This window comes from Pseudophryne corroboree, chromosome 3 (genome assembly GCF_028390025.1).
Source record: "Pseudophryne corroboree isolate aPseCor3 chromosome 3, aPseCor3.hap2, whole genome shotgun sequence".
Taxonomy (NCBI): domain Eukaryota; kingdom Metazoa; phylum Chordata; class Amphibia; order Anura; family Myobatrachidae; genus Pseudophryne; species Pseudophryne corroboree.
In genome coordinates, this window is record NC_086446.1 from 436,445,807 (window position 1) to 436,460,121 (window position 14,315).

General features: G+C 47.1%; 1 protein-coding gene across 1 annotated transcript in view; it reads left to right on the forward strand.

The window, feature by feature from the left end:
* MFSD11 (major facilitator superfamily domain containing 11) overlaps positions 1–14,315 on the forward strand; it is a 162,755-nt gene that overhangs the window by 18,373 nt on the left and 130,067 nt on the right. Inside the window, exon 4 of the mRNA XM_063960439.1 lies at positions 11,789–11,896. Within this exon, the coding sequence (XP_063816509.1) occupies positions 11,789–11,896 (108 nt within the window). The remainder of the gene's footprint in view (positions 1–11,788; positions 11,897–14,315) is intronic.

Sequence of the window (14,315 nt, forward strand, 5' to 3'; positions counted from 1 at the left end):
CCATGGGGTATAAACGGGATCCGCAGGAGACATTTTTAAGACTTTGAAAGGGTGAGAACTGGCTCCTCCCTCTATGCCCCTCCTCCAGACTCCAGTTTTAGAATTGTGCCCAGTGAGACTGGACGCACTACAGGGAGCTCTACTGAGTTTCTCTGAAAAATACTTTTGTTAGGTTTTTTTTATGTTCAGGGAGGCTGCTGGCAACAGTCTCCCTGCTTCGTGGGACTTAGGGGAGAGAAGTATGACCCACTTCCAGTGAGTTCAAGGGCTCTGCTTCTGGCTACAGGACACCATTAACGCCTGAGGGTGCTGATCGCTGGGTACGCCTAGATGCTCACTCCCGCTGCCGGCCGTCACCCCCTTACAGAGCCAGAAGTCAGAAGACAGGTGAGTAACAGAAGAAAAGAAGACTTCTTCAGTGACGGCATTTTCTGAGGTACCGCGCAGCGGGCGGATGCTGCGCGCCAAGCTCCCGCACACACACAGCACTGCAGGGGGGGGGGGGGGGAGGGAGAGCACCCTGGGCAGCTGAAAAACATCCTCATTATTCCACTGGCAAGAGGGGACATTAGTGCCACGGCACTGTCCTAACCCCCGCCAGTATAAATATTAGAAAAAGCGGGACAGAAGCGCGCCATTAAGGGGGCGGAGCTTCTTCCTCACAGCTCGCGGCGCCATTTCCACCCCGTAAGCTGCAGAGACGCTGGTCCTCCTCACACTGACAAGTACCAGGGATGCAAAACGGGGGGGAGGCATGTAAATTTGTGCAATATATGTGATCGTAAAAGCGCTATAGGTTTGAGGCAATTTCTTGGTGATTCCAGTCCCGTTGATTTAGCACTGGGTTGTGAGCTGGCAAATCCCCTCTATGTCTCTCTGACAGACTTTACTGTGGGTCTGTCCCCTATATGCCCAGTGTGTCTGTGGGTGTTTGGTGCACGAGTGTCGACATGTCTGAGGCTGAAGGCTCTTCCCAGGAGGAGGCTGTATTAGAGGGACACACACGACTGTGGCGGTGACCCTGTCGGCACCGCCGACGCCTGATTGGGTAAATGTGTTGAACGCCTTGAATGCTAATGTGGCTCTTATTAGTAAGAGGCTAGATAAGTTTGAGTCACAGACCCAGGCATGGAAGAAAACTGTGGAAGATATGTTACTGCAAAGTCAGGTCCCCTCAGGGTCACAAAAAAATGTACGTTGGCCCAGTTGACAGACACTGCTATCGACACGGACTCTGATTCCAGTGTCGACTATAGCGATTCCAGATTAGATCCAAAATTGGCAAAAAGCATTCAGTGCATGATTGTGGCGGTTAAAGAGATATTACATATAACTGAGGACTCGGCTGTCCCTGATAAAAGGGTCTGTATGTATAAGGAAAGGAAACCTGAGATAACGTTTCCTCCCTCTCATGAACTGAACACGCTATTTGAAAAAGTCTGGGAAGGTCCTGACAGAAAGTTTCAGATTCCCAAAAGAATTACGGTAGCTTATCCGTTTCCCTCGGCGGATAGGGAAATGTGGGAGTCACCCCCCACTGTGGACAAAGCCCTGTCACGTTTGTCTAATAAAGGTGGCTCTCCCGTCACCTGACACGGCGGCCCTTAAGGATCCTGCGGATCGTTAACAAGAAACTACGTTAAAGTCCATTTATGCGACCACGGGTACGCTACTCAGACTTGTCATTGCGTCTGCGTGGGTAAGTAGTGCTATCTAAAAGTGGGCAGATAACTTGTCATCCGACATAGATACCCTAGATAGGGATAGCATCCTCTTGACGCTGGGTTATATCAAGGACTCTGCAGCATACCTTAAGGAAGCTGCGAGAGATATTGGTCTTTTGGGATCAAAGGCCAATGCCATGGCAGTCTCAGCTAGGCGTGCGTTGTGGATTCACCAATGGAATGCTGATGCTGATTCCAAGAAAAGTATGGAATCTCTACCATATAAAGGTAAGGCCTTATTTGGCGACAGCCTTGATGATTTGGTATCTACGGCTACCGCGGGTAAGTCATCCTTTTTACCTTATGTTCCTCCACAACAAAAGAAAACGCACCACTATCAGATGCAGTCCTTTCGGCCCAATAAATACAAAAAGGGCCGAGGTTCTTCCTTCCTTGCTGCTAGAGGAAGGGGAAGAGGTAAACGATCACCAGCCTTGTCAGGCCTCCAGGAGCAGAAGTACTCCCAGGCTTCTGCCAATTCCACCGCATGACGTTGGGGCTCCTATGCGGGAGTCCGCACCGGTGGGGGCACGTCTCAAACTCTTTAGTCAGTTTTGGGTTCGTTCGGACCTAGACCCATGGATTTTACAAATAGTATCCCAGGGGTACAAGCTGGAGTTTCAAGACGTTCCCCCTCGCCGTTTTTTCAAATCGGCCTTACCAGCTTCTCTTCCGGACAGGGGAGGTAGTTTGCGACGCAATACAAAAGTTGTGTCAAAATCAAGTTATCGTTAGGGTTCCCCAGTCACAACAGGGAGAAGGTTTTTATTCGAGCCTGTTTGTGGTCCCGAAGCGGGACGGCTCGGTCAGACCAATCCTAAACCTGAAATCCCTAAATTTCTACCTAAAGAAATTAAAATTCAAGATGGAATCTCTCCGAGTAGTGATCTCCAGTCTGGAGGAAGGGGATTTTATGGTGTCGGTGGACATAAAGGATGCCTACTTACATGTTCCCATTTATCATCCGCATCAGGCTTACCTGAGGTTTGCAATTCAGGATTGTCATTACCAATTTTAAACGTTGCCGTTTGGTCTGTCCACGGCTCCGAGGATTTTCACCAAAGTGATGGCGGAGATGATGGTTCTCCTTCGCAAGCAAGGAGTCCCGACTATCCCATACTTGGACTACCTTCTAATAAAGGCGATATCCAGGGACCAGTTGGTGCAAAACGTTGCACTCTGCCTGACAGTTCTTTAGCAACATGGTTGGCTCCTAAACTTGCCAAAATCACAGTTTATTCCGACGATGCGGTTCTCGTTTTTGGGAATGATATTGGACACAGAACTACAGAGAGTCTTTCTTCCAGTGGACAAGGCTCTGGAACTTCAGAGTCTGGTCAAACAAATGCTGAAACCAGCAAGAGTGTCAATCCATCAATGCATTCGGTTGCTGGGAAAGATGGTTGCGGCCTACGAGGCCATTCAGTTTGGCAGGTTCCATGCCAGAGTGTTCCAGTGGGACTTGTTGGACAAGTGGTCCGGGTCCCACCTACACATGCACCGGAGGATAATCCTGTCTTCCAAGACCAGGGTATCACTCCTGTGGTGGCTGGACAGCTCTCACCTTCTAGAGGGGCGCAGGTTCGGGATACAGGACTGGATCCTGGTGACCACGGATGCAAGCCTCCGAGGCTGGGGGGGGGCAGTCACAATGGGAGAAAACTTCCAAGGAAGATGGTCAAGTCAGGAAACTTGTCTCCACATAAATGTTCTCGAGTTAAGGGCCATTTACAACGGCCTTCTGCAAGCGGAACATCTTCTTCGAGATCTGCCTGTACTGATCCAGTCGGACAATGTAACAGCAGTAGCGTACATAAACAGTCAGGGCGGAACGAAAAGCAGAGCGGCAATGGCAGAAGCCACAAGGATTTTCCGCTGGGCGGAAAAGCATACAAACGCTCTGTCAGCGATCTTCATTCCAGGAGTGGACAACTGGGAAGCAGACTTCCTCAGCAGACACGATCTCCATCCAGGAGAGTGGGGCCACCACCAAGAAGTCTTCGCAGAGGTGACAGGTCGTTGGGGAGTTCCTCAAGTAGACATGATGGCTTCTCGTCTCAACAAGAAGCTTCAGAGATATTGTTCGAGGTCAAGGGACCCTCAAGCAATTGCAGTGGATGCTCTGGTGACACCGTGGGTGTTTCAGTCGGTGTATGTATTCCCTCCACTTCCTCTCATTCCAAAAGTTCTAAAGATCATAAGAAGAACAAAGATCCGGGCGATCCTCATTGTCCCAGACTGGCCAAGGAGGGCTTGGTATCCAGATCTTCAGGAATTACTCATAGGAGATCCCTGGCCTCTTCCTCTGCGTGAGGACCTGTTACAACAGGGGCCGTGCGTGTATCAGGACTTAGCGCGGCTACGTTTGACGGCGTGGCAGTTGAGCGCAAAATCCTAGCCTGTGAGGGTATTCCCAGTGAAGTCATTCCCACACTTATTCAGACCAGAAAAGGGGTAACGTCTAAACATTACCACCGTATTTGGAGAAAATATGTTTCTTGGTGTGAATCCAAGAAGGCTCCTACGGAAGAATTTCAGCTAGGACGTTTTCTCCATTTTCTACAAGCAGGTGTGGATGCGGGCCTAAAATTGGGCTCAATTAAGGTACAGATTTCAGCCTTATCGGTTTTCTTTCAGAAACAGTTGACCTCCCTTCCAGAAGTTCAGACTTTCGTGAAAGGCGTGTTGCACATCCAACCTCCATTTGCCTCCAGTGGCACCATGGGACCTTAATGGGGTGTTGCAGTTCCTTCAATCACATTGGTTTGAACCTTTACGGAAGGTTGAGTTGAAATTCCTCACTTGGAAAGTGGTCATCCTGTTGGCCTTGGCATCTGCAAGGCGGGTGTCTGAGTTAGCGGCCTTGTCTCACAAGAGCCCTTATTTGATCATCCATGAAGATAGAGCTGAATTGAGGACACGTCAACAATTTAAACCGAAGGTGGTTTCTTCTTTCCACATGAACCAACTTATTGTGGTGCCTGTGGCTACTGACGCCTTCACTGAGTCAAAACCTCTGGATGTGGCCAGAGCTTTGAAGATTTATGTCGCCAGAACGGCTCAGATTAGGAAAACAGAGGCTCTGGTTGTCATGTATGCTCCCAACAAGGTTGGATGTCCTGCTTCCTAACAGACCATTGCACGCTGGATCTGTAACACGATTCAGCATGCTCATTCCATGGCTGGATTGCCGTTACCAGAATCGGTGAAGGCCCATTCCACTAGAATGGTGGGCTCATCCTGGGCGGCTGCCCGGGGGGGTCTCGGCATTGCAACTTTGCCGAGCAGCTACTTGGTCAGGGTCAAACACATTTGCAAAGTTCTACAAGTTTGACACCTTGGCCGATGAGGACCTTAAGTTCGGTCAATCGGTGCTGCAGAGTCATCCGCACTCTCCCGCTAGTTTTAGCGCTTTGGTGTAACACCATGGTTCTAATGGTGACCCCAGCATCCTCTAGGATGTATGAGAAAATAGGATTTTAATATCTACCGGTAAATCATTTTCTCTTAGTCCGTAGACGATGCTGGGCGCCCGTCCCAGTGCGTACTGTATCTGCAGTTATTAGTTGTGGTTACACACATGTTGTGTTACGTTTATTGTCAGCATGTTGCTGCAATTGTTCATGCCGTTGGCTTGTGTTCTGTTGAATGCCACATTGTGCGGCATGCTTGAGGTGTGAGCTGGTATGAATCTCACCTTAGTTTAACAATAAATCCTTTCCTCGAAATGTCCGTCTCCCTGGGCACAGTACCTATAACTGGAGTCTGGAGGAGGGGCATAGAGGGAGGAGCCAGTTCACACCCTTTCAAAGACTTAAAGTGCCCATGTCTCCTGCGGATCCCGTCTATACCCCATGGTTCTAATGGTGACCCCAGCATCCTCTATGGACTAAGAGAAAAGGATTTACCGGTAGGTATTAAAATCCTATTTTATATCTTCAGACCGCCCGATGTTTAAACCCACGGCAATCCAGGTGGGCACTGTTCTTCTCACGTTTTTCTTTCAAGCTCAGTTATCGTCCAGGCTCTCTTAATCCGAAAGCGGATGCGCTCTCTTGTTCATTGAGTTCCGATGAGTCCACAGATTTTCCGGACAGACAATTCATCCTAGATCCTGCCTCCTTTGCTGCAACACGTACTACTCCGCTTCCTCCACCGGGAAAAACCTTCGTTGCACCAGAACTCCGAAAAAGACTGCTCACGTGGGCTCATTTCTCACCGTGTATGGGACACGCAGGTAGCCTCAAGACTCTTAAGTTCATCCAACGCTCCTATTGGTGGCCTCATCTGAAGATGGATGCTTTGGAATTCATAGCTGCCTGCCCAAAGTGCGCCCAACATAAAAGTCCAAGAGGATCACCATCAGGTCTTCTTCATCCGCTATCGGTTCCACAAAAACCCTGGACACACATCTCCATGGATTTTATAACTGACCTACCTGTCACCAGAGGACGAAACACCATTTGGGTCATTGTGGACCGATTTTCCAAAATGGCGCACTTTGTCCCACTCACAGGTCTTCCAACCGCTCCACAACTATCCAAAATGTTCATATCAGACATCTTCCGGTTACATGGACTTCCACAAGAGAGAGTTTCCGATCGAGGGCCTCAGTATGTGGCTAAATTCTGGAGAGCACTAAGTTCAGCTCTTGGAATGGAATTAAGTTTCTCCTCTGCATACCATCCCCAAACGGATGGCCAGACTGAGAGAGTGAACCAAGACTTAGAGACTTTCCTACGACTCTTCATGTCTTCTTCTCAGGACGATTGGCTGGACTATCTTCCATTTGTTGAATTTGCTCACAATAATCTCTACCATTCCGCTACCCATTCCACACCCTTTTATGTGAATTATGGACATCATCCACGTGTTCCTGCTTTCCAATCACTTCCAGCTCTCGAAGTACCTGCCGCAGAGTTAGCCCTTCAACAATTCACGAAGATGTGGAAACAAGTTCATTAGGCTCTGCTTAAAACATCCAATAAATATAAATTATTTGCAGATCGGAAACGGAATGCTGTCCCTAGTCTCAAAGTGGGTGATCAAGTCTGGATTTCTACTCGAAAATTAAGACTCAAGGTCCCTTCCAAGAAATTTGCCCCCAGATTCATTGGACCATATCCTGTTGAAAAAGTATTGAATCCAGTAGCATACAAAGTGACATTGCCTCCGTTCTTGAAGATCCCAAATGCATTTCCCATCTCCTTACTGAAGCCTCTCATACTTAACCATTTTCGGGCTGCACTCCCTAGACCTCCCAAGGTGCAAGCTGCTCAGGGAGAATAATTTGAAGTTCATAGGATCCTTGACTGTCGTAAAAGATGTGGTCGTCTCCAATATCTTATTGATTGGAAGGGATATGGACCGGAGGAAAGGGCCTGGGTTTCTGAAGAGGGCGTCCACGCTCCAAGATTAGTCCGGGCCTTTCATACCAAGAATCCGATGAAAGCACAAGGGTGTTCAGAGCCCACCCTAAAAAGGGGGGGTACTGTCAGGCTCCGGAGCATTACCGCTGGCGGGTGCTTCCCCGGGTTACCGTCCCGCTGGTCAGCGCGTCTGCAGCAGCAGGGAGCTGCTGGCGGCGGGTCCTCCTGGATGAATGTGCGGCTGCCAAGGGCCGGGGGCCGAGGGTCTGGAGAGCCGGGCGCTGCGGCGGGGATCGCTGCGGTAAGGTCCTCTGGTGGTGACACAGTATAGTGTGTCAGAGACAGAAGCTGCTAAAGCTGTGTGCTAACAGCTAAGTATGTGTCCTGTGCTGGGGGCAGCCATGTTGGAGACCAGAGTATTACCAATGAAGTTCCCAATCTGTGTCCAGCCAATCCTTACAAAAGGGTGCTGGCTCGGATGGAGAGTGCCAGTGCTTCAAGTTACCTCCTTGTGAAAGGTTCTCCAGCTCTGTGCTCCCAGGTTACTTCTGGTTCCGTGTTCCTGGTTGCTCTCATGCATCGGTTACCTAAACGCTGCTGCAGTCCTGCTGTCTAAGTTCGTTGCCACTCGTGGAAGTGCTCACGGGGTCCCAGGTCGTAGAGGAGCTCCAGGTGCTAACGGCGGTTCCCGCAGACTTCTTCATTTCTTCAGAGTCCAGGTTCTTCAGCCTCGTCTTTCAATTATAAAGTCTTTCAATCAAAGTCTTCAGTTCTTCTTTACCGGAATTCTTCAGCTTTACTCTTCATCATTTAACCATAGACTCTAATTCTTCCAGTTTCTTCAATTTCTCCACTATTCGTTTACAGCCTGATTATTCATTAAAACTACAGTTATCTTCCTACGAAGTCCTCCTTTTCTTTACGCCCTTCGGCCAACGTTAACACTTAGTTTGGCTTCCACCCCATGAGGAGGAATTACATTCAGACACCTCGTTTACTCTCCTCACAGGTAGCTGTCCCTTCATCCAAAACTCTGTTGTTGGAACCCCAACCTACGCCGAGCGTGACATAGGGATTTCCATTGAAAGGTTCCCCATCAATGGTCTTGATCAACAGTACATTTCAGCAGTGTCAGGAAACAGTTTGAACCATTGATGGAGATTTTACTATGAACCATATGAGCTTCCAACAATAACTATTTCGGCTTGTAAATGTTTCACTTCCTGGTCGTGTATTTCACTTCAGTTCTGGTTTGTGCATTCCTGTACAGGGGATGTAGCTCCTCTTTCTTGTTACCTGTAGGCAGTTTCATAGGAGACTCCTACATGCCGGATAACTGCGCATCCTGCAGTATATCTTATTCATACTATGTCAGTGGTAATTGCACTTTATGGAATTTTTGATGAATGCATGTGTTTTAAGATGCACAAGTATGTATAAATATGTACATATATTTATATTTTTAAATATAGAGACCCCAAATCCAGTAGGAGAAGGAAGGATCAAAAGTGTTTTATTGAACAGACCTAAAGCAGGACATTACAGTGTTTTATTGAACAAACATAAAGCAGGACATTACAGTCGGCGTGTCCGGCATAATGTTTCTCTAGTAAGACACTTTTTTGTTCCTACTGATGTGAGTGCTTGCCCTTCCTTCCCACCAATGGATTTGGTAAGTGTCTGTTTTACGGACCTTGCACTGGTGTTCTTCATTACGGTTTCATTATAGAGTGCTGGCAGTTGCTAAATTATATCTCTCCCTCTCTGAATTATCAGTTTCTCTACCTATTTTTGGACAATCTTTTAATTTTAAAGAAAATGATTCTTGTTCTAAGCATATGTTTTGTCGTTGAGTCAGTGTGCTCTCAAATATTAGGTGTGTTCCAAATGTATTGTTTGATAAAGACCAACTCAGTCAACTGATGTTTGTAAGTACTTCAAAACAGGATGAGTGTGTGTACAGCTGACGTCAGCCTTTCCTGCTTCCTTGTGACTAGTGGCTGTCCTTCCATGTCACCTGACCAGTATAAAGCCACAATGCAGTGTCTGCTATATAACACTACTAACATGGATCACATGTTAATACATTTTATAGAGAACTGCCACTGTATTCAAATTTATTAAGGTGAATGGGAGCTGTCATACTGTTGATGAAATGAAATTATCAGCCTTTGACTTACAATGCATGACTGCTCAGGGTGGCACCATGTAACAAAGTTAAATATTTGATTCCCCATTGCCAAGCAATTACATTTAATCACATTTCTTTTATACCTTAGAACAACTTAACCCTTTTAAGTGCTTGTACCCCATTAGTTTTAAAAATGTGTTTATTGTACCCCTTATGTCTGATAGTTTGAAGTAAAAATGCATGTAAATAGGACGTGAGCCTCACAGGAGGTTACACCTACCATTCTAAAAGTCAATATTAGAAAAGTCAAAAAGCACCCATTCCAACCGCAATGAACAATGTACCAAAAACTAAATCCAAATATACTGTATAGAAACAAAATGAAAAATCATCCATTCACCCCATTCCTACTACCAAGAAAAGACACAAGACAATAGCTCAATAGCAAATACTTGAAGGGCCGTGGGGGGATGTATTAAGTGTTATGGCGTTTAGTGGTGTATGTGCAGAAACAACCGCCTCTCCGCCATGTGGTGATGTGTGTAAAAAGAAGCCTCCTGTCATTATCGGCACTGCTATCTACAAGATAGCAGTGCCGATATGCCAGTCAGTGTATGACTGGCCAGTGGCATGGACCATCCCAACACCTGCAGCTGTTGTTGCTGCATTCACAGCCACTGTACCTGGTTGCTGGCCAGTGAGACATAGAGCGTTGTGGGCTATGACAGGGATCGCTGGAGGGGAAAGGTGGGGGTGATTCACTCCCCCACAACAGCAGCCTAGATGATGATGATATTAATATTATTTTATTTATTTAGCGCTCTTTCTCCAAACAGGACTCAAGGTGCTTTACAGACATCAGAACAATGCACATAATACAGAAGATTAATACATCAATACACAAGCCACACAGACCTAAAAATGAAAACCTAGAACGCATAGAGTAAACATATAATGCAGGATTGGTGTAGGCATTTAGGGTATTAACTCCCATGGGTTATGTCCATACCCTCCAACATGACCCGCCCCACTAGGTACAAAAATGCTCTGTTTCTGGACTTCCCTCTTAATTTATTATTGCCATCACCTGTGAAGAAACAGCTTTCTTATCATTCAACTAGTTCAACACAGGTGATGGAAATCATAAATTAAGAGGAAAGTCCGGAAACAGAGCATTTTGTACCTAGTGGGGCGGGTCATGTTGGAGGGTTTGTGTGTATTCCACCCTCACAAGGTACCAGGTGAGGCAGCCATCTTGGGTGCACTGTGTAGGATTACCCTGGGTGGAATAGTCTACCCCTAGAAGAGATGAAACAAAATGGGGGGGGGGGGGGGGGGGTTTGCAGCATCTTAACATTCAGAGTAGGGTAGCAACAAAACTATCAGGTCCATGTATTTTTCTTCCCATCCACAAGCGTACCAGATGAGGCAGCCGTGGTGGGCGCACTATGAAGGTTACACTGTGGGAGGTGAGCCATACACGGGCTCAATGTGTTCATGGGAAAACTGACACTTGTGTCATGCAAAACATGCACTGTGTGGGGTCCTGAGGACGGAGTTTGAAAACTCCTGGTCTAAACCATAGGTTCTCAAACTCTGTCCTCTGGACCCCACACAGTGCATGTTTTTCAGGTATCCCAGCAGCTGCACAGGTGAATTATTTACTCACTGACACATTTTAAAAGGTACACAGGTGGAGCTAATTATTTCACTTGTGATTCTGTGAGGAGACCTGGAAAACATGCACTGTGTGGGGTCCTGAGGACCGAGTTTGAGAACCTGTGGTCTAAACTATCCGTGCACAATCACTGAATTGTACAGAGACTACAGAATAATAAAACTAAACACTGTCCTCACACTAAAATTCCTTTTTTTTTTTTTATTATCAATAACCTTTAACATAAATAACACATATTTATCACAGTGTAAAACCAAAGTAAAAAGGGAACAAGGTGAAAATATCTGGTTTGCACACAAACACATCACTACAATGGATTACATACGCGTTACCTGCGGACGAGATGCCGGCTGTCAATATCCCGCCCAACAGAATGCCGGCAGAAGGGTGAGCGCTAAGAGTCCTCTTGCAAGCTCGCTGCGCTCGCCACAAGATCTATTCACACTGTACAGGAATAGGCCAGTTGCACCAGGATTCCAGCTGTCAGGATTTCGACGCCTGTATCCTGAACGCCGGCATTTTAACTGCAACCCACCACAACAATGCAAACATGTTTCACTACGATCCAAACACAACTAAACAAATGTTCTTGGGACACATCACTGGTGCCAGTGCTGGAATGGAACATATATTGAACATGCACTGTATTTGTACCCCCCTGCTTAAAAGTTTCCTAACCCTGGTTAAGAGCCCGGTCCCTTAGAGTTCTCCTCTATTATTTAACTAGCTAAATACCATAATTATTTAAATCGTCTCTTATCTCTGATATTTAAGTGACTGTCATTTGAATCTGTAAATATTCTGGAATTAGAGGGGAGAAGTCTCTAGAATGTGTTTTGTGTTTATCAAGCATTAGTGTGTTGAATACCTGTGTTTTTCTTCACAGCATGGCTATCATATATGGAGTGTTTTCAGCCTCCAATCTTATAGCTCCTTCTGTGGTTGCATTGATTGGTTGTCAGCTGTCCATGTTCTTTAGTGGAATATTTTATAGGTGAGTAATGGTACTTTAAAAAGTATGGTGATAGTAGATGCAATATAATGGGACGACTGTACACACAATCATCATACCCTCCAACATTTTACACTTAAAAATCGGTACAAATCAGGAAAGGGGGCGTGGCCAAGGGTAACGCCCCTTTTCCTATACTTTCAATGGAGAAGTGGAGAGTCAAAAATCGGTACAGACCACGGAAAAAAGGTACCGTTGGAGGGTATGAATCATTCACTCTGGAACAGAAGGATCATACAGTACATGTTTTGACCTAGAATTAATGTAATTTTCTCTGACGTCCTAAGTGGATGCTGGGACTCCGTAAGGACCATGGGGAATAGCGGCTCCGCAGGAGACTGGGCACAACTAAAAGAAAGCTTTTGGTCTAACTGGTGTGCACTGGCTCCTCCCTCTATGACCCTCCTCCAGACCTCAGTTAGAATCTTGTGCCCGGCTGAGCTGGATGCACACTAGGGGCTCTCCTGAACTCCTAGAAAAGAAAGTATATTTTAGGTTTTTTATTTTCAGTGAGATCTGCTGGCAACAGACTCACTGCTACGAGGGACTAAGGGGAGAAGAAGCGAACCTACCTGCTTGCAGCTAACTTGGGCTTCTTTGGCTACTGGACACCATTGGCTCCAGAGGGATCGAACACAGGGCCCGACCTCGATCGTCCGGTCCCGGAGCCGCGCCGCCGTCCCCCTTACAGAGCCAGAAGCATGAAGATGGTCCTGAAAATCGGCGGCAGAAGACTTCGGTCTTCAGCAAGGTAGCGCACAGCACTGCAGCTGTGCGCCATTGCTCCTCATGCACACCTCACACTCCGGTCACTGATGGGTGCAGGGCGCTGGGGGGGGGGGGGGCGCCCTGAGCAGCAATATTAATACCTTGGCTGGCAAATAATCACAATATATAGTCCCAGAGGCTATATATGTGAAAAATACCCCTGCCAGGATCCATAAAAAAGCGGGAGAAAGTCAGCCGAAAAAGGGGCGGGGCTATCTCCCTCAGCACACTGGCGCCATTTTTCCCTCACAGCTCCGCTGGAAGGATCGCTCCCAGGCTCTCCCCTGCAGTTTCAAGCTACAAAGGGTAAAAAAGAGAGGGGGGGCACTAAATTTAGGCGCAGCAATATATATATAAGCAGCTATAAGGGAAAATCACTCAGTTATAGTGTTTATCCCTGTGTTATATAGCGCTCTGGTGTGTGCTGGCATACTCTCTCTCTGTCTCCCCAAAGGGCTTTGTGGGGTCCTGTCCTCTGTCAGAGCATTCCCTGTGTGTGTGCGGTGTGTCGGTACGGCTGTGTCGACATGTTTGATGAGGAGGCTTATGTGGAGGCGGAGCAGATGCCGATAAATGTGATGTCACCCCCTGCGGGGCCGACACCTGAGTGGATGGTTATGTGGAAGGAATTACGTGACAGTGTCGACTCCTTACATAAAAGGTTTGACGACATACCAAATATGGGACAGCCGGCTTCTCAGCCTGTGCCTGCCCAAGCGTCTCAAAAGCCATCAGGGGCTCTAAAACGCCCGCTACCTCAGATGGCAGACACAGATGTCGACACGGATACTGACTCCAGTGTCGACAACGATGAGACTAATGTAACTTCCAATAGGGCCACACGTTACATGATTGAGGCTATGAAAAATGTGTTGCACATTTCTGATGTTACCCCAGGTACCACAAAAAAGGGTATTATGTTTGGAGAGAAAAAACTACCAGTAGTTTTTTCTCCATCTGAGGAATTAAATGAAGTGTGTGAAGAAGCGTGGGCTTCCCCCGATAAGAAACTGGTAATTTCTAAAAGGTTACTGATGACGTACCCTTTCCCGCCAGAGGATAGGTCACGTTGGGAAACATCCCCTAGGGTGGATAAAGCGCTCACACGCTTGTCAAAGAAGGTGGCACTACCGTCTCCAGATACGGCCGCCCTAAAGGAGCCTGCTGATAGAAAGCAGAAGGCTATCCTGAAATCTGTATATACACACACAGGTATTATACTGAGACCAGCTATTGCTTCAGCATGGATGTGCAGTGCTGCAGGTGCGTGGTCAGATTCCCTGTCGGAAAATATTGATACCCTAGACAGGGACACTATATTGCTAACCGTAGAGCATATTAAAGACGCAGTCTTATACATGAGAGATGCACAGAGGGATATTTGCCGGCTGGCATCTAAAATAAGTGCAATGTCCATTTCTGCCAGGAGAGGGTTATGGACTCGGCAGTGGACAGGTGATGCAGATTCTAAAAGGCACATGGAAGTTTTGCCTTATAAGGGTGAGGAGTTGTTCGGGGATGGTCTCTCGGACCTCGTTTCCACAGCAACAGCTGGGAAGTCAGCATTTTTACCCCATGTTCCCTCACAGCCAAAGAAAGCACCGTATTATCAGGTACAGTCCTTTCGGCCCCA